This window comes from Macaca mulatta, chromosome 12 (assembly GCF_049350105.2).
Source record: "Macaca mulatta isolate MMU2019108-1 chromosome 12, T2T-MMU8v2.0, whole genome shotgun sequence".
Lineage (NCBI taxonomy): Eukaryota > Metazoa > Chordata > Mammalia > Primates > Cercopithecidae > Macaca > Macaca mulatta.
This window is the reverse complement of record NC_133417.1, coordinates 57,063,869-57,083,494: the sequence shown is the minus strand read 5'-3', so window position 1 is coordinate 57,083,494 and position 19,626 is coordinate 57,063,869. Positions and strand designations below refer to the sequence as shown.

At 36.7% G+C, this 19,626-nt stretch overlaps 1 protein-coding gene across 3 annotated transcripts in view; it reads left to right on the top strand.

Moving 5' to 3' along the window:
* Positions 1–19,626, top strand: part of STAM2 (signal transducing adaptor molecule 2) — a 55,338-nt gene that overhangs the window by 21,685 nt on the left and 14,027 nt on the right. For 2 of the 3 annotated variants that reach the window (XM_015110122.3, XM_077956998.1), the window contains exons 2-10: positions 1,478–1,562; positions 3,408–3,483; positions 3,588–3,686; positions 4,393–4,539; positions 6,728–6,797; positions 7,362–7,548; positions 16,081–16,175; positions 18,169–18,251; positions 18,393–18,480. In XM_015110122.3, the coding sequence (XP_014965608.1) occupies positions 1,478–1,562; positions 3,408–3,483; positions 3,588–3,686; positions 4,393–4,539; positions 6,728–6,797; positions 7,362–7,548; positions 16,081–16,175; positions 18,169–18,251; positions 18,393–18,480 (930 nt within the window). Of the gene's footprint in view, positions 1–1,356; positions 1,388–1,477; positions 1,563–3,407; positions 3,484–3,587; positions 3,687–4,392; positions 4,540–6,727; positions 6,798–7,361; positions 7,549–16,080; positions 16,176–18,168; positions 18,252–18,392; positions 18,481–19,626 lie in introns of all 3 variants that reach the window. The other variant, XM_077956997.1, reaches the window with a different exon arrangement.

Genomic DNA, 19,626 nt, shown 5'->3' with positions numbered 1-19,626 from the left:
AACAGTAATTGCCAGTGGGTATGGATTTCTCTTGGAAGTGATTAAATGTTCTCAAATTAGATACTGGTGTTAGTTGTACAACTCTATGAATATAGTCAAAACATTGAATTGTACATTTTAAATGTGTAAATTGTATTGATACGTGAATTATGGCAATAAAGCTGTCTTTAAAAAACTCATGTACCTGGGTGCAGTGCCTCACGCCTGTAATCCCAGCACTTTGGGAGGCCAAGGTGGGCGGATCGCAAGGTCAGGAGTTTGAGACCAGCCTGGCCAATATGGTGACACCCCATCTCTACTAAAAATACAAAAATTAGCCGAGCATGATGGCGGGCTGTAGTCCCAGATACTTGGGAGGCTGAGGCAGGAGAATCGCTTGAACCTGGGAGGCAGAGGTTGCAGTCAGCTGAGATTGTGCCACTGCACTCCAGCCAGCCTGGGCAACAGAGTGGAGACTCTGTCTCAACAACAACAAAAAAAAAAGCAGAAAAAAGGAAGAAAAACAACTCATGTAAATATTATGAATTCTTCTGCTATTAGCTTTTTTGACTCAGCATTATAAGCCCAAGCAAATCATGTTTTGAGTTTCATAAATTTTTGTTCATTTAATTTTGTATCCCTCATTTCATATTCCATTGTATGAATTTACTATATTAATCAGTTTTTCTTTTTGCTGTGAAAACAATGCTTCAGGCTGAGTACAGTGGCCTGTAATCCCAACATTTGGGAGGCCAAGGAGGAAGATTCCTCGAGCCCAGGAGTTCAAGACCAACCTGGGCAACATAGTGAGACCCCTTCTCTATTAAAAAAAATTTACAAAACCAATGCTTTATTGGACAGTTTAGTACATATTTACTTGTATGATATACTTTCTAATTTTTTTAAGAGATACGGTCTCTCCCTGTCACCCAGGCTGGAGTGCAGTAGCGTGATAATAGCTCACTGCGGCCTTGAATTCATAGGCAAAGCAATCCTCCCATTTCAGCCTCCCAAGTAGCTAAGATTACAGGCATTTGCCACCATGCCTGGCTAATGTATAACATTTATTTTTTGTAGAGACAGGGTCTCACTATATTGCCCAGGCTGGTCTCAAACTCCTGGCCTCAAACGATCCTCCTGCCTTGGCCTCCCATGCATGGGATTACAGGCATGAGCCACCATGCCCAGTCCTGATGATACATTTTTAAAACTTAATACATTTTTAAAACTTCTTCCAAATTAGAATTTTATGGGAATATTGATACTTAGTAATTTGTTTATTTAGAAGGCATTTAATTGCTTTACCTCAAGATACTTAGTTCATTTAATTATACAATTTAAAATTGAAGTTAATAGAAGTACTTTTGTCTTCTGAAGGTCATCTGTAGTATCTTCGGCAAGAGAAAAGGTAGGATTTCTTAAATGTTGGGCCTTTACTGGTATTTTAGTGTTACATGAAATGTGTCCTCATTGTTGTGTATGCTAATATATTTTATAGAAAAAGCCACGAATGAGTACAACACTACAGAAGATTGGAGTCTTATTATGGACATATGTGACAAAGTTGGAAGTACTCCTAATGGGTAAGATGTCCAGTCATGCTCAGTCAATGTCTAGGAACTTGATAACCAGTGTCTCTTTTTGTGATGTAACTTTGAGAGAACAATGAGACTTTATCACAGTTGACCCTTGAACAACACAGATTTAAACTGCGAGGGTCCACTTATACATAGGTTTTCTTCCACCTCTGCCGCCTCTAAGACTGCAGGACCAACCCCTCTTCCTCCAACTCATGATTTCCTTAACAACATTTTTTTTTCTCTAGCTTACCTTATTGTAAGAATACAGTATATTATGTAGATACAAAATATATGTCCATCTACTGTTTATGCTATTGGTGAAGAGCTTCTGGTCAAGAGTAGGCTGTTAGTTGGCTGGTTGCAGTGGCTCACGCCTGTAATCCCAGTACTTTGAGAGGCTGAGGTGAGCAGATCACTTGAGGTCAGGAGTTTGAAACCAGCCTGGCCAATATGGTAAAACCTCGTCTCTACTAAAAATACAAAACTTAGCTGGACATAATGGTGTGCACCTGTAATCCCAGCTACTTGGGAGGCTGAGACAGGAGGATCACTTGAACCCAGGAGGCAGAGGTTGCAATGAACTGAGATGGCACCACTGCATTCCAGCCTGGGCGGCAGAGTGAGACTCTTGTCTCAAAAAAAAGAAAAGACTAGGCTATTAATAGTTAAGCTTTTGGGGAATCAAAAGTTATACACAGATTTTAGGCTGTGTGGGTTGTTGGTGCCCCTAACTTTCATGTACTTAAAGGCTCAGTTGTACTTTTGGGACATAAAAGTTAAAAAAGCCCAGTTGCTGGATTTATGGGATTAACTTCATCCTGAAGGAACAAATGAAAAAGAGTTCAACTGAAAATCTGCTTTAGTCACACACGTGATGAAAGCCTTGACACAATAGGGATACATGATAACAATGTTTAGGTGAGTTATTTAAGGAATTCCTGTAGGAGTTCTATATGTATGGGAACTTTTAAATAATGAAGTAGATAACACAATAGATAATATAACAAAAAAGTCTTTGAGTCATATACATATAAATATAATAGGCTAACAAATGAAAAAAGTGAATATAAAAAGTGCTTTTGGGGAGGTGTGGCAATTAGCTGAACTATATGTTAGAAATTTAGAAGAGTGATGAAAGCATTTGTTTTAACATGAAAACTTTTCATAGTACATTCACATGTTTATACTTTACATATCATGTTAGATTTTTTTCAGAATAAGATTTTGCTGTCTGAAAGCTAAATCTGTCTTGAAGAAATGGAAAGATCTGGTATACGTCTCTTGTTTGTTGACAGACTGTGAAGTGGTTTGTCTCTTGATTTTGGAATACACAACATTTGCAACATACTTTTTTTTAAAAGTTCTATGAGCCTATAAACAAAATATTGTGTACAATCATTTTATAGATTTATTCCTTTAATAACATGAAATTTCCAGGATTTTAGTTTAATTTATTTTTATTTTATACTTACTTTATTTTATTTTGAGTCAGAGTCTCTCTCTGTCATCCAGGCTGGAGTACGGTGGCATGACACAGCTCACTGCAGCCTCCTGGGCTCAAACAATCCGCTTGCCTCAGCCTCCTGAGTAGCTAGGAGTACAGACACACGCCACCATGCCCAGCTAATTTTAAAATTTTTTATAGAGATGAGTTCTTACTTTGTTGTCCAGGCTGGTCTCAAATTCCTGGGCTCAAGTGATCCTCCTGCCTTGGCTTCCCAAAGTGTTGGAATTACAGGCCTGAGCCGTTAAATATAAAAGTATTTGGTTATAGAATAATACCTTAATGTTTGAATTACATTTATCAATAAATACTTAACTGTCTGTCTCTTTTTTTTTTTTTTTTAGAGCGAAAGATTGCCTAAAAGCCATAATGAAAAGGGTAAATCATAAGGTTCCACATGTTGCTCTTCAGGCACTAACCGTGAGTACAAGTCGTGTTATTATTTGACGCAAATTTTAAATGTTTTTAATTACAGTAAGTTAATATTTTAACATTTGTATATTAATTTTTATTTCAATTAATAGCTTCTTGGGGCTTGTGTGGCAAACTGTGGAAAGATATTTCATTTAGAAGTATGTTCCCGTGATTTTGCAACAGAAGTACGTGCTGTGATTAAAAATAAGGTAAATTTTAAAAACAGAAGAAATTTAAGTCATTAAAAAATACATAGATTGTGTGTTGTTATAACTATATGTGGTATTACTAAAGTGTTATAAATGAAGTCATTTTTAGATACATTGAAATGAAATAAACTGTTCTGATATTTGATTTTTTAATTTGTAGCACCAAAAACTCTTCTCCCCAAAGTATATATACTGTAGATAATAGCAAATCCTTTTTGAGGGCCAGTAAGTAGTCATTGCTTTAAGCATTTTACATATACTGTCTTGTTGAATGCTCTTAACTACCCTTGGAGCATTAGATTCTTGGAAATTAGATTCACTTATCATTCTTATTTTATAAATGCAAAAACTGAGACTTAGAAGTAACTTGTCCAAGGTCATGCAGCTAGTAAGTGGAAGAGCCAAGATTTACATCCAAGTTTCTCTGGTTCCATTCTCCAAAACATGGAGGAAATAATCTCTGAATATAAAAGATTTGTTGTCATTATAATAAGACTTAGGAATTGGTGTTAAAAACAGTCATTTTGTATGAAATAGCATGTAAATAGGCATCTATCAATTACTCAACTAGGCTAGAAATTGCTGGACTTTTGTAGATGTTCATATAATTACAGAGAATTTTGATGGTAGTTCTCCTTGTTAAATAATTTAAGTACTTATTTTAACCATAGATTTGTGTTCATTTCCCTTTCCTTTTCCTTAAAAGGCACATCCTAAAGTATGTGAAAAACTGAAATCTTTAATGGTGGAGTGGTCAGAAGAATTTCAGAAGGACCCTCAGTTTAGTCTAATATCTGCAACTATTAAATCTATGAAAGAGGAAGGAATTACTTTTCCTCCAGCAGGTTCTCAGGTGAGAGATTCATTCAGACCCATGGTTGACCCTGTAATAGTTTGAAGGTATGTATATTATGTAAAGACTAGGCAAGGTATGTCTAGATTATCATTTTCCACCTCTACTTCCCAAATGACTCTCTAGCATAGTGCCTTCCTTACATTTAGTAGACATATTAGTTTTTGTGTATTTCTTCCACATATCAGAACCTTGAGAAGTTAATCAGACAAAAATAGTATATTTAATGTTTCTCTAAGTCTGCAGTCATGAAAAAGGCATAGTTGTATGACATAGCCCTTATAGTCAAGAAATTTGTAGCAAATTTGAACGATAGCTTTATACATGTGAAAAATAACTAATTTAGATTGTAAGTGACAAACATAGGATGAGGGGAATAGACTGTATGCTATCTGTCTCAATACTAAAGAGAGAAAGAAGTGACTACCGATTGGAATGGTGAAGAAGGTAAAGAGTTAGAATTTTGAAACTTGAATGTATTACTATTTTGTTAGAAGTGAAGAAGTCACACCAGGAGATAAGTGAAATCAACAAATTCATGGAATTGAGAGGCTCAAGACTTGTTTGTTGAAGAGTGAAAATGCCTAGAGTGAATGCTTTACATATAAGATAGATGGAAATGTAAGACTAGAAATTTATTTGCTGGGAGAGGGGATAGCTTTAGTAGAACCGGGGTGTGGAGGCAGGGATGTTGACTCATGGAGTGGGCTGTTTTTTTGTTTTTTTAGATCTAGGGGAGGAAAATACTATTCCTTGGGTTTTGCTCTCGGTACCTTATTCCCTGCCATTAATATTAGGATATGGGCTAGGGAAAGAGACTATGAGAAGTACTATATTTTTTCTTTTAGATCATAGATTAAGGAGAAAAAAAGATGCTTTTTTTTTTGGAGGCGGAGTTTCGCTCTTGTTGTCCAGGCCGGAGTGCAGTGGCGCAACCTCGGCTCACTGCAATCTCTGTCTCCTGGGTTCAAGCAATTTTCCTGCCTCTGCCTCTAGAATAGCTGGGATTACAGGTGCCTCCTACCACCAGGCCCGGCTAATTTTTTGTATTTTTAGTAGAGATGGGGTTTCACCATGTTGGCCAGGCTGGTCTCGAACTTCTGGCCTCAGGTGATCCACCTGCCTCGACCTCCCAAAGTGCTGGGATTACAGGCATGAGCCACACCAACTGAAAAAAGATTATAACTGACCAGACCTAAGAGTACAAGGTAGAGTTTTGAGACAAAAGTCTTGTAAATAATAAAAAGGAAACATTTTCCTGTTCTGTCCTTTCTGCATATTTTTCTGAAAAATCTGTAAAGAACTGGTTGATGGATCAGAGTCCTGGATACCTGTCTTACATGCCACTTATTAAATTCAAGCATGACCTTCCTTAGTTCTCTACTTTGCCTGGCAGACCACTGCCATCCAGCCACAGTAACTAGTAAAAGGACTTCACACGTATTCCTAGAACTGCACCTCTTGTCTCTGTCCCCACTCCTCTCTCTTCAGTGATGATCATGACTTCTTGCTGGCACTTCTCGTGTAGCTGTACTCCTGTAGCAGTAGAGCTCCTCTCACTAAGAGACCTTGAGATCAGGAATACAATCAGGAAAGAGTCATATTTTTTTATTCTATTAATATTTAAGTACTTTCTGTATGCCAAGTTCTGTGTTAGATTTATGCAAAATCTAAGCCAGTTTGAGTCCTGTGTGAGTTGATAATGTTTTCTTGAAAAATCTGATGTTTTATTTTAGGATTTGAAAACAAGTACTTAAAATTATTATAAAGAACTTCACTTTTAGACCAGTCATGGTGGCTCATGCCTGTAATCTTAGCACTTTGGGAGGCTGAGACAGGAGAATCACTTGAGGCTAAGAGTTGCAGATCAGCGTGGGAAACATAGTGAGATCCTGTCTCTACAAAAAATAAAAATTAGCCAGATGTGGAGGCATATACTTGTAGTTCCGGCTTCCCAGGAGGCTGAGGTAAGAGGATCACTTGAGCCCAGGAGTTGGAAGTTTCAGTGAGCTATGACTGTGCCATGCACTCCAGCCTGGCTGACAGGGTGAGACTCTGTCTCAGAAAAGAACTTCACTTTTAAATGAATCTCAGTTATATCATTAAAAATTTAGCATCTGCAAGTAATTATAGAGCTTGTGTTTTGTTTGAAGAGATAGTTGTGTTCATTTTACTCATACATTTACAGACTGTCTCAGCTGCCGCCAAGAATGGTACGTCATCGAACAAAAACAAAGAGGATGAAGACATAGCTAAAGGTAAATGATCAAGCACGTGTAATTTAGTGTTGCTTAAAATATCTTTGCCAGAACATTTTTTTAAATAAAAATGATAATAAAACTAGTATACTTTTATTTCTACCTCAGATCTAAAAACTAGTAGCGTCCAAAAAGTAAGGAAAACAAATGACATGCTGTCAAATGAATTTAATTCATTATCTTTTTTCAGTAATATATGTTTGATGTGCTACCTTTGGAGAGATTACATTTCACCTTTTTTTTAATGCCAAAGTTATGAGTCAAGCACAGAAATATGTTCATGGCTTATCCTATATGGAAAGCTACCCATATTATAATGTCACAATCTGTTTGCTATAAAAATAATTGCTGCTGTATATGACAGACCGTGATAATAAGGAATGAGCAAAAACTTTATTTTAAAAATGTCACGGTTCCCTGCCCTGCCCCACCCTACCGAAAGATAACTGTAGCTTGTAATTAGACAAATAAAATGCTTGATTTATTCTTATTAAATTTTACATTGCCATCTAATGTTTATCAAAATTAATTCCAGTTGCTTTGCATTTTAATTTTTGAAACTAGCTATTGAATTATCGCTGCAAGAACAGAAACAGCAACACACAGAAACAAAATCCTTATATCCATCTGCAGAAATTCAGTTAAATAATAAGGTTGCACGGAAAGTGAGAGCTTTATATGATTTTGAAGCTGTTGAGGACAATGAACTCACCTTTAAACATGGTGAAATAATTATTGTTTTGGATGACAGGTATGTTTTAAATCTTTATGGAAAGTTTTGAAGTGTAATGCCCTTCTTTTAGAATCCAGAGTATTCAGTTCTTTGACTTTTAGTGTATTTAAATAATAATAGAACATTTTCATACCTTATTTTTTTCTAAAATAAAAGGTAGATAATGTGAGCCTCCTCTCATTATATTTGATAATTTATGTTTGTTATATTTGATAATTTATGTATTGGATGAAAGATGTATTAAATATTGCTGATGACCACAAGTGGGAAACATGTAAATACTCAGTTACTTGCATATGTTTACGTTGGCAGTTGTGTGGACCGAAATTACTGGCAGAAAAACTTTAGGAAGAAATATAGCAATATACCCTTGATCAAAGCACCAAAAGCTAAACTTGGCTCCTCCCCATTTCTTAATCTACTACTGTACTCTTAGAATTTTCCTGCCATTTAAAGCTGTCATAAAAAATAGATCAATCTCTGTTGAGCTTAATACTGTTCTGTACTTTTAAAGGAAATTCATGGAACTTAGCAAGAGTGAGAAGTAAGCTTGTTGCCGTGAACAGAGATTGCAGATGTATTTGGTATCCATTATAAATAACTTATTTATAACGCACTAGTCTAATATTTCTAGTATATTTTAAGATAAAGGGTAGATAAGTAATGGTTTTACTTTGCTGTGGTAATATTTATTGAGAAAATGTTATGTAATCGACTATTTATAATAACAAATGAGGACGCAGTTGTTTTCATAAAACCTAGAATAAAGTAAGGGAGTTTAAATTACAATATAGACAGTTGTATGGAAGGCAGAATGTGGTGAATACCATAAAAGAGGTGCTGTTGGAGCCCAGATAGCAGATTTGGTGCAAGCATCTGGCAAAGAAGGCTTATCCTAGGGTTCCATTTGAGTTGTGTTTCTTGATTGGTTTTGATAGGATAAAAAATTTTGCAAGAAATTGAGGATGGGAAAAGGAAGGTCTCTTAGATAATCAAGATAATACCATCTTCACTTAGAAAATCTTTTTTCCATGAAGAAAAAATTTAAAAAAAAAATAATCATTTGGAGTGGAACACCATGATCCCTGAAGGAGAATAGATAGAAATGCAGATACTTCTCAACTTATATTAGCCTACAGTTGGGCAAAATCATGTAACACAAAACTTATTTATTATAATAAAGTATTGAATATCTCATGTGACTTATTGAATACTGTACTGAAAGTTAAAACCAGAATGGTTTATGGGTACCTCAGTGTGTATCACTTTTGCACCATCGTAAGTCATGCCATCATGAGTTTGAGACTGTCTGTAAAGGTAGAGAGATAGTGTGGGCTCTGAACACTGACAGTCTAAAATGTCAGGCTTATAAGTGTCTTTTAGTTAGAGTACTTACAAAAGAGCTTATGTTTACTGTTTTGATATTCTTACACAACTATGAAGTTAAAGATATTTCTAAAATAAAAACAAAATGGGTGGTTTTATCTAAGATTTTAATTTAGAGCATTACTTTATATAACAAAATTTTCTAAAATAAACTGCTGCTCACCAAACAATTTTCAATTAAGGTTTATCACCACAAAAAAGAACTTTTTAAATTGTAACTGCTAAAATAATTCAACATGAATATGATGGAATATGTAGGTCAATTGCTGTCATTTTGACAATAGTACACCACAATTTTATAGTTGCTGTAAGCATGCTTATGGGTAAAATATTGTCATTCTAGGTGATTGGTAATCGCTGGTAGACAAATGCAAACTTGCGTGCTAAAGTTAAATGACAGTCTTCGGTTAAAAGGAGGTCATCCAGAAAATGACTCTACTCATTGTTTGTATACTTTTGTGGAATGTAAAGCGTAAAATTTTCACACACAGAAGTCCCTTGAAGTCCCTTGAAAACATATCATTCTTGGATCTCCATTTAAGAACCATTGAGCTGGCAGGGCATGGTGGCTCACACCTGTAATCCCAGCATTTTGGGAGGCTGAGGTGGGCCGATCATGAGGTCAGGAGTTCAAGACCACCTTGGCCAATATGGTGAAACCCCATCTCTATTAAAAATACAAAAATTAGCCATGCATGGTAGCGCGCACGCCTGTAGTCCCAGCTACTGGGGAGGCTGAGGCAGGAGAATTGCTGGAACCTGGGAAGCGGAGGTTGCAGTGAGCCGAGATTGTACCACTGCACTCCAGCCTGGATGACAGAGCGAGACTCTGTCTCAAAAACAAACAAAGAAAAACCATTGAGCTGATAGAAAAGGTGCACATTTCTTATTTTTTTATTTGAGACAGAGTCTCGCTCTGTCACCCAGGCTGGAGTGCAGTGGTGCCATTTCAGCTCACTGCAACCCCCGCCTCCTATGTTCAAGTGATTCTCCTGCCTCAGCCTCTCCAGTGGCTGGGATTACAGGCATGCGCCACCATGCCCAGCTAATTTTTGTATTTTTAGTAGAGACAGGGTTTCACCACGTTGGCCAGGCTGGTCTCGAACTCCTGACCTCAGGTGATCTGCCCACCTTGGCCTCCCAAAGTGCTGGGATTACAGGCATGAGCCACTGCGCCGGCCCAAAGGTGCACATTTTTTATTAACAGAGAATATCAAGAAAAGCTTTTCACTTTCTACATTTTAGCTTTATCTTACCACTGCATGTTTCTTTTCTTTTCTTTTTCTTTCTTTTTTTTGAGACAGGGTCTCACTCTGTCGCCCAGGCTGGAGTGCAGTGGCATGATCTCAGTTCACTGCAACCTCCACCTCCCAGGTTCAAGTGATTCTCCCACCTCAGTCTCCTGAGTAGCTGGGAATACAGGCATGCACCACCATGCCCAGCTAATTTTTTGTACTTTTAGGGGTAGAGACAGGGTTTCACCATGTTGGCCAGGCTGGTCTCAAACTCCTGGCCTCAAGTGATCCACCCGCCTCAGCCTCCCAAAGTGCCAGGATTACAGGCGTGAGCCACCATGCCTGGCCCACTCCATGTTTGTTTTCTGTGTACCATTTCAGATAATCAAGTGGAATTCTTGCAGTTCCAAAAATGCCATTTTCTGCTTAGTCCTCTGTAGCATTGTACCTTTGGTTCTGTCTGCCTGGAAAGCCCTGTTGAAGGAGGTAAAAGCATTTAGAAAAGGAGAAGAACTTTACTTTCAAGGACAGGTTGCAAGGGAGTCCAAGCGTTAGAAAAGTTGCCTCCCCATATTAAAAAATAAAACAGGTATTTTAAGGAATAAGACCCCCACAAGATTAGCAAATTTTTCCAGGTGTACTATTTATATGTTCATGGTAGAAATGGCAGTTTTCTCATGTGATTCTTATATCCAGAGAGGACATTACTACCTTCAGTCATTGTCATTGCAAAAGTTAGCAGGTGAGTACTTTTTGTTAAGAAATCAGTAGTTAAAAGGAAACGCTCAAGTTTTCATGTACTTTGAGACCTAAAACTAAGTATGGTAACATTTTTTGTTTTATCTCAGAGTACAGAGGTTTTTGTTTCTTTGTGCCTTGTTTTCTTGCTTATCAATAATGGCAGGAGGGGCCGGGCACGGTGGCTCAAGCCTGTAATCCCAGCACTTTGGGAGGCCGAGACGGGTGGATCACGACGTCAGGAGATCGAGACCATCCTGGCTAACATGGTGAAACCCCGTCTCTACTAAAAATACAAAAAACTAGCCGGGCGTGGTGGCGGGCGCCTGTAGTCCCAGCTACTCGGAGGCTGAGGCAGGAGAATGGCGTGAACCTGGGAGGCGGAGCTTGCAGTGAGCCGAGATGGCGCCACTGCACTCCAGCCCGGGCGACACAGCGCGAGACTCCGTCTCAAAAAAAAAAATAAATAAATAAAAATAATAATAATAATAATAATGGCAGGAGGACAAAATGTCATTTTTATTTCCACAGCCTTAATTTTCTTTTCCTCCTGGCAAGTGCCTACTTAACCTTTAAAACCCGTGTCAGATTTTATATCCTCTGGGAAGCCTTTCAACCTTTCTCTGCTTTTTAGTTCCCAGTGGAGTTAGGAGTTCCCTTCTTTGAGCTATAGCTCTCTGAACATATATAACAGCATTTCTCATACTGGATTTTAAACAGAGTCATTTCTCAATACCTTAGAGGGTTGGTTCCAGGACCCCTGTTGATACCAAAATCCACAGATGCAAGTCTTTGATATAAAATGGCATCATATTTGCATATAACTTACACATATCTTCCTATATATTTTAAATTATCTCTAGATAACTTATAGTACCTGATACAATGTAAATGCTATGCAGATCACTATATTGTATTTTTAAATACAACATATTGTATTTAAAAAATTTTTTTTTTGTTCTATTGTCATTTTTGTTTATCTTTCATGAATACTTTTCATTTGGGGTTTGTTGAGTCCATGGATGTAGCACTCGCCAGATACGGAGGGCAAACTGCACTTCTTTACATATGTCTCTCTACTAAATCAGTTGATTCTGAAGAGGCTCATCACTTCCTTGGGCGGGAGAAAGGGGAAAGGAGAAAACCAATTCTGATGGTAAAGCAAGATAACATGTTTTTAGTCAGTTCTGTAGGAAAGGTTGTAAAACACTGCTAGATTTTTTTTTTCTTGTTTTTATAGATAGGGTGTGACTGGGTTGCCCAGGCTGGAGTGCAGTGGTTATTCACAGACGTGGGCATAGCATACTACAGCCTGGACTCCTGGACTCAAGCAGGCCTCGTCCCTCCGCCTCCTGGGTAACTGGGACTACAGCTTTGTGCTAGATTTTAAACTTCTTGAGGGCACAAATGGTGTCCTAATTATCTTTGTAACTTCAGTGCTTAGCCTGAAGGTACTATTTTCTCCATGGTAGGTTTTCATAAATGTTAGCTGAATAATGTTTGTTGAAGGTGAGGTTTATGTTCTTTAGACTTGTATCATTTTTTTGTTTTTCACTCAGTTGTGATTTATTTTTTTAATATAAAAAGCTCTAAATATAAATGCTACATTAAAGTTTTCTTTAATTGTTAAATGATTTGTGTAAAATTAGAGTGCCACTTTCTTTAATTTGGGAATTTAAACTTGAACAACGTTTTTTTGCCATCAGCATTCCATAGAATCAACTTGTAGTCAGTGAAGAGAGTATAGAGCTGGATTAGGACTGGAAAGGAGTTGTTAATTTGGTTGCTTTGCCTGCTTTTATGCTTCATCAGAGTTTGTAGTAGTGGCTGGGAGGAAAATAGTATCCTATATTGGTAGGACCACTGAGGAAGGGTATACATATAGTTGTTGATAGGTTCATATAAAATGCATGCATCCATTTCACAGGTTTGGGTTCTCTCGTTTTATATAAAAATTTCTCAAGTTCAGCTTTCCTTTTCAAAATGAAAAGTTAACTTAAAAATATGTTGTAAGAGAAAGAAACTTTTTCCTATCTTACATAGATATTTGCAGATATGATATCTTAGAACTGTCAGTACATCAATACATCAGTTATTTTCTGGCTTTAAGAACTTGGATGATATATAACTCTTTCATCTCTTTCTAGTGCTCATAAATGAAATGATGTTTCATAATCATAGACATTAATTCATCCATAAGACTCATACTTAAGAATGTCTGTTCAGTAAGTCAGATTTTTGGAAAGGAATAGATAAAATTATCATTATTTCCAGATACTGTGATTTTCCATATAGAAAGTTCAGGAGTCCAATGGACATACTATTTCAAGTGGTAGGAGTTCATCAGGGTTGTTGGATACAAGCTCAACATACAAAATTCAGTAGTATGCTTTAATCACAACTTTTTAGAAAATATAGTAGAAAAAAAGGCATTCTCAGTAGTAACAAAAATTATATAAATGATCTAGAAATGAATAAGCCTAACAAAGATACATAAGGTCTTTATGGATTAAATTATAAAATTATTTGAAAGCTATAAAAGGATACAAATATATATTTACACATTATGTTTTATATAAATGTAAATGGAGAAAGATACCATGTTCCTAGGGAAGAAACCTTAATATTACAAAGATTTCCTTTTTCTTATATTATTGCATAATTTTGGTGCATTTCCAGTTCAAATCCCAACAGGACTTTTTCCCCAGAGAACTTGAAAAGTAATTTAGTGTAATTGTGGAAATTTGAAGGTGTGTAATAAGTGAGAAAGAGTAATATAGAAAGGGTATTTTCCCTGGCAGGTATTAAGGTACATTAACAAGATGCGTAAATAGATATGTGGACTATTGCAGCAGAATGGAATCTAGAAATAGGCTCATGAACAGATTACTGTTTGAAAGGTAGGGTATTATAAATTAGTAGAAAACATGATGGACTATTTAATAAATTTTGCTGTGATGAATGGCTCTTTTTATAGTACAGATAAAATTTTGATTAGTTTCACATAGTACATTAAAATTTCATTCCAAATGAACTAAAGACCTAAACATATGAGAGGGAAAAAAAATAGCAAAAACAAACTAAAACTACAGTTAAGTCTATAGGAGAATAGATTTAGGAGTTTAAGGGTAGAAAAAGGTAAAAGTATAAGCCATGAAAGAAAAGATTGCCAAATTTGATTGCATAGGGGAAAAAAGCCACTGTACAGTTAAGCCATAAACATATACTAAAAAGACAGTGATAGCCTGGAAGACGGTATCTGCATAATTCAGACAAACAACTGCTGTCCAAAATATATAAAGAACTTCTACAGATCCATGAAAAAAGACAAATGACCCAGTAGAATAAGAAAAGTGGGCAAAAATATGAACAGGCAATTTTCAGAAAAGGCAATCTGAATAGCTAGCAAGCACAAGTAGATGCTTGGGAAATGCACGTGCATACAGTGAAATACGATTTCTCTCCTGTCTAATTATCAAGTGTTAGTTGGGAAAATTATCACATATAAGGGAAGATGACATTGTTACATGCAACCGGGGGAAGGAGGAAGGTGAATTTTCACAGCCATTCTAGGGAACATTTGGCAGTATCTAGTAAAATGAAATGCTTATGGCTGGGTGTGGTGGCTCACCTGTAATCCTAGCACTTTGGGAGGCTGAGGCGGGCAGATCACTTGAGATCAAGTTTGAGACCAGCCTGACCAACATGGCAAAACCCCATCTCTACTAAAAATACAAAAATGAGCCAGGAGTGGTGGTGCATACCTATAGTCCCAGCTACTTGGGAGACTGTGGCAGGAGAATGGCTTGAATCTGGGAGGCAGAGGTTGCAGTGAGCCAAGATCGCGCCACTGCACTCCAGCCTGGGTAACACAGCAAGACCCTATCTCAAAAAAAAAAAAAAAAAAAAAACGAAATATTTATATTCTTAAATCCCAACAAGTTCACGTCTGTGAATAAGTGCAGAGAAATTGTTGCATGTGTGTCTTCAAGTCTAGGATGATCATTACGTTATCTTTATAATGGTGAAAGACTGGAATCAACCTAAATATCCATCTGTACAGGAATGGCTAAATATGGCCCATTCGTGTGATGGAATTTTAATTTAAAAAGAATAAGCAAAATTTGAAAGAATTAATATATAAAATTAAAAAGATCTGTGTGGATTAGCATCTATGTCTGTCTGTTTCTATATGGACTTGGCTATAGATATGTGTAAAAGAACAAAAAACCGACAGGAAGGCTACCAACTTTATTATGGTAGTGTGGTAAGATGGATGTGGCCTGGGATTTGGGGTCATTACTAAAGGGCACTTAAGTGTTTCCTGTTTACTTTTTAATTTTATTATTTATTTTTTGAGACAGAGTCTCACTCTATTCCCCAGGCTGGAGTGCAGTGACGTGATCTCAGCTTATTGCAACCTCTGCCTCCCGGGTTAAAGCGATTCTCATGCCTCAGGCTCCTGAGTTGCTGGGATTACAGGCACCTGCCACCACACCCGGCTAATTTTTGTATTTTTAGTAGAGATGGGGTTTTGTCATGTTAGCCCAGCTAGTCTCGAACTCCTGACCTCAGGTGATCCATCCACCTCAGCCTCCCACAGTGCTAGGATAACAGGCATGACCGCACCCAGCCTTACTTTTTTAAAGCCCAGAGTAACAAATGATGAATTGCTAATTGGTTCTAAATTTTTTGTTTGTTTTTTTGAGATGAGTCTTGCTGTGTCACCCAGGCTGGAGTGCAGTGGCGCCATCTTGGCTCACTGCAACCTCTTCCTCCCAGGTTTAAGTGATTCTTCTGCCTCAGCCTCCCAAGTAGCTGGGGCTACAGGTGCGCGCCACCATGCCTGGCTAATTTTTGTATTTTTAGTAGAAACGGGGTTTCACCATGTTGGCCAGGCTGGTCTCAAACTCCTGACCTCAGGTGATCTGCCCACCTTGGCCTCTCAAAGTGTTGGGATTATAGGCGTGAGCCACCGTGCCTGGCCTGGTTCTAAGTTTAGATATAGGGATGTGGATATTTGTTTTACTTGTACTTTTTAATATTTACTAAATTTAAGAAAAATGACTTAATTATAGCTGCATGTAAACAAATATATTCAAAGGAGGCTAAATTTAATTTTTAATTCCTCTTTGCTCTATTGTATTAAAATGTGGGGGAACAAATGATATTTTTTGCACTGTATTTTTAGTGATGCCAATTGGTGGAAAGGAGAAAATCACAGAGGAATAGGACTTTTCCCATCCAATTTTGTAACAACTAATTTAAACGTAGAGACTGAGGCAGGTAAGTTAACTTAGAGAACATTAGATCTATTTAAGTTTTTTTCACTTAAATTTTATGATTTGGTTTTGGATGTAAAGTAGATTGGCATTTAACTTTTTGTTTTAAATCATTTCTTTATAGGCATGACAATCTAACCTACTTTTTAACCGAATTAAGGGGTTAATTTAGCCTGTGTCAATCGCAAGAATATTTCCTCTTATTTTACATCTTCTGAGAGTTAGCATACATAGTTAAGTCAGGTATAAAATCATATGTGACCATGCAAGTATTTAAATCAACCTAACTGTGTAGTGTAAGAGGCAGTTCATATCTATTCTGTACAAAGAGTGTTTTGATTCATCAGTGAACCACAGTGGCAAAGCGGGAATGGTGTGGGGAGGTTGTGGTTGGCAAGTGCCGAATATAATTACTGGGTTTAGGAGTACTCCTAAATTTTAGACCTTTCCTCACCTTGATTTGATCCTAGGGAGCTTGAAACAATAATAAAGTAATGTAATCAAGCCACTAAGCTTCCTGGTTCAGATCTGCTGAACTTTAGTCAGTCTGCAGCCACACAGTTCCATTTTAGACATTTTAGCCATTGTCAACGATGCTGAGAAAGCATTCCATTTGTTATTCAGGTAGGGAAGTGGGGGGATCTGAGTGTAAAGGAACAGCTTGTAATAATACTAATGATGATAATTAGAAATAGTTACTGGTTTTTGAGCATTCATTATTTGTCAGGCATTGTGCTAAGTCATTTGTACTATTGCATTTCAGTCTCACAGTTCTGTGAGATAGCTACTTTTGTTGCCCTGTCTTACAGATAAGGACACTGAGGCTGAGCAGTTATGTGTCTAGTAAGTGATTGAGCCAGGATTCTAAAGTCAGGACAGTCTGACCTTAACACTGACTCACTGAGGGAGATATCAGTGCTAATCCTTTCCAGTTCAGGAGAAAGAACTTCAAATGAAAGCATTATGCATCATGTGTAACATCGTCTTTGTATGTGTAGAGTGATACATTCAGAAAAATGAAGTCGTGAGAGGTTGATACTCACTGACGTGAATATAGAGTACTTTGCCATTATTTATACTTTTATTCCTCTTATCTGACTCTCTAAGTAGATAGGAATATTGGAGATACCTTTAAAAAATAACTTTATAGATCATGCTCAGGGGATTCTATACAGCAATTTCTCCTTGACATAGGCTGGAAAGTATTAACAGGAAAAAATATTGTGGGTTTTCAGCTTATCCTTGTGTTATGCTGACTTCTGTTCTTTGAAAGTTAGCCATATGTTTGAAATAAATGGCTAACAGTTGGGATTTAAAATTGTTTGGCTACGTAGGTTTTTATTGTTGTTTTATTTTTACCAAAATTTACTTTGTTAAAATATGGTACATTCTAGCAATACTTCAGGGAACATTTAAATAGTTTTCTGGGTTTGTGTATTTGTAAGTTTTTTTTCAACCTTCATGAAAAACTTTTGTGTTTAGTGTTGTTTTAACTATTGTCAAAGTTAGCTTAAAATAAGTTTTATTTTTTGTTCATATAGGCAATAGTTTTTTTTAATAGAAAGGAAAAGTAGAAGGAACTCATAGATGTAAGTTTGAAATTAGCTAGGTAGATAATAATCTGCTCTCATACATTTATTCACCCCAGTGGTAACTCTCAGTTTTCAGGAAAATGCCTAAAATGTCAGCTGCTGTTAATATTGCACATTTGTTTCACTAAAATTTTAAGTTCCATGAGGTTAGAGATTCTTGCCTGTTTTATTCACCGGTATATGTATAAATGCCTGAACAATGCCTGGCACATAATGAGTTCTAAATAAATGTTTGTGAAATAAATGACCAAACGTATGTAATAACATATTGATTATGAAATGTGGTGAATATTTGAAGGACTTCTATTTTTTTTTCTTATGGACAATCATAGGCCACTTATAAATTAATAACTAAAATTACTGAAGTAAATGCTGAGGAACTTAAAATTTACTTTGTTTCTATAGCGGCTGTGGACAAATTGAATGTAATTGATGATGATGTGGAGGAAATTAAGAAATCAGAGCCTGAGCCTGTTTATATAGATGAGGTAGAGTCCCTCTTTTGTTTAATAGTTAAACTATCAAGACATTTAAATGTACTATCTTTGAGAGTGCTTGGAAAGAGTAATTTCATATTCACTGAAGTTAAAACTCTTGAGTTTTTAAAAAGTGTCCTATTACTTTTTTAGGATAAGATGGATAGAGCCCTGCAGGTACTTCAGAGTATAGATCCAACAGATTCAAAACCAGACTCCCAAGACCTTTTGGATTTAGAAGGTAGTGAATATTAGATATTATTTTAATATTATTTAGTATTTTAGCTATTCATAGTGTCTTCAGTTTCTTCTGCCTTGTATTTGCCTCTAGAGGTTAGAAATCTCTGGTGGGGAACAGACTAGTACAGTAAAATAATAAATATTACTCGGAAGGCATTGTCATAAACCTGCAAATCCTTTTCATAAAGGAAGTCTTTGTATTTCTTTAAGCCTACAAGTAAAATTGGCTAAAGATTTTTGCAGTCCAAAAAAGGACAGAATTAAAAATAACAGCGTATCAAATTGAGTCAAAACGTTTAAAATGCTTATTCCTGTTTAATTTTCTTGTATTATGAATTTAAAGGATGAAATTATACATGATCATTGTTAACTTCGTAACATAGTCACTTGATGCATGTTGATGTGTCTTTTAGTCTCTTAAGAAATGTGAGAACAAGGCCGGGCGCGGTGGCTCAAGCCTGTAATCCCAGCACTTTGGGAGGCCGAGACGGGTGGATCACGACGTCAGGAGATCGAGACCATCCTGGCTAACACGGTGAAACCCCGTCTCTACTAAAAAATACAAAAAACTAGCCGGGCGAGGTGGCGGGCGCCTGTAGTCCCAGCTACTCGGGAGGCTGAGGCAGGAGAATGGCGTGAACCCGGGAGGCGGAGCTTGCAGTGAGCTGAGATCCGGCCACTGCACTGCAGCCTGGGTGACAGAGCGAGACTCCGTCTCAAAAAAAAAAAAAAAAAAAAGAAATGTGAGAACAATTAAAACGTGTTTTTTTGTTTTTAAAAAAAAAATCCCTTGGGAGAAGAATCTCTGGTAAATGAATAATCCTTGTTAAATCTTTATAGAAGAAACTTCTGGTTATGAATATAGAATACAGCATTGTGCTCTTTATAGTATCAGTGTTCACATTGGGAAATACACTGTTTAATCTTGAAATGTCTTAAGTAAATGAAAAATCTTCATATCTGATGGGCAAAGGTTACATAATTTATATATTGTGGCTCAAGTTTGTTTTAGTTAACTAATCATAGTTTTCTAGATGTCTTTAAGACTTTGGGATAACTCCAGATTTGACAGTCTGTCAACTTAGTTAATAGTTTCAAGAAAACATAATGAGATTTTTATTTTAAAGTTGTCCTTGCTTTTAGTCAC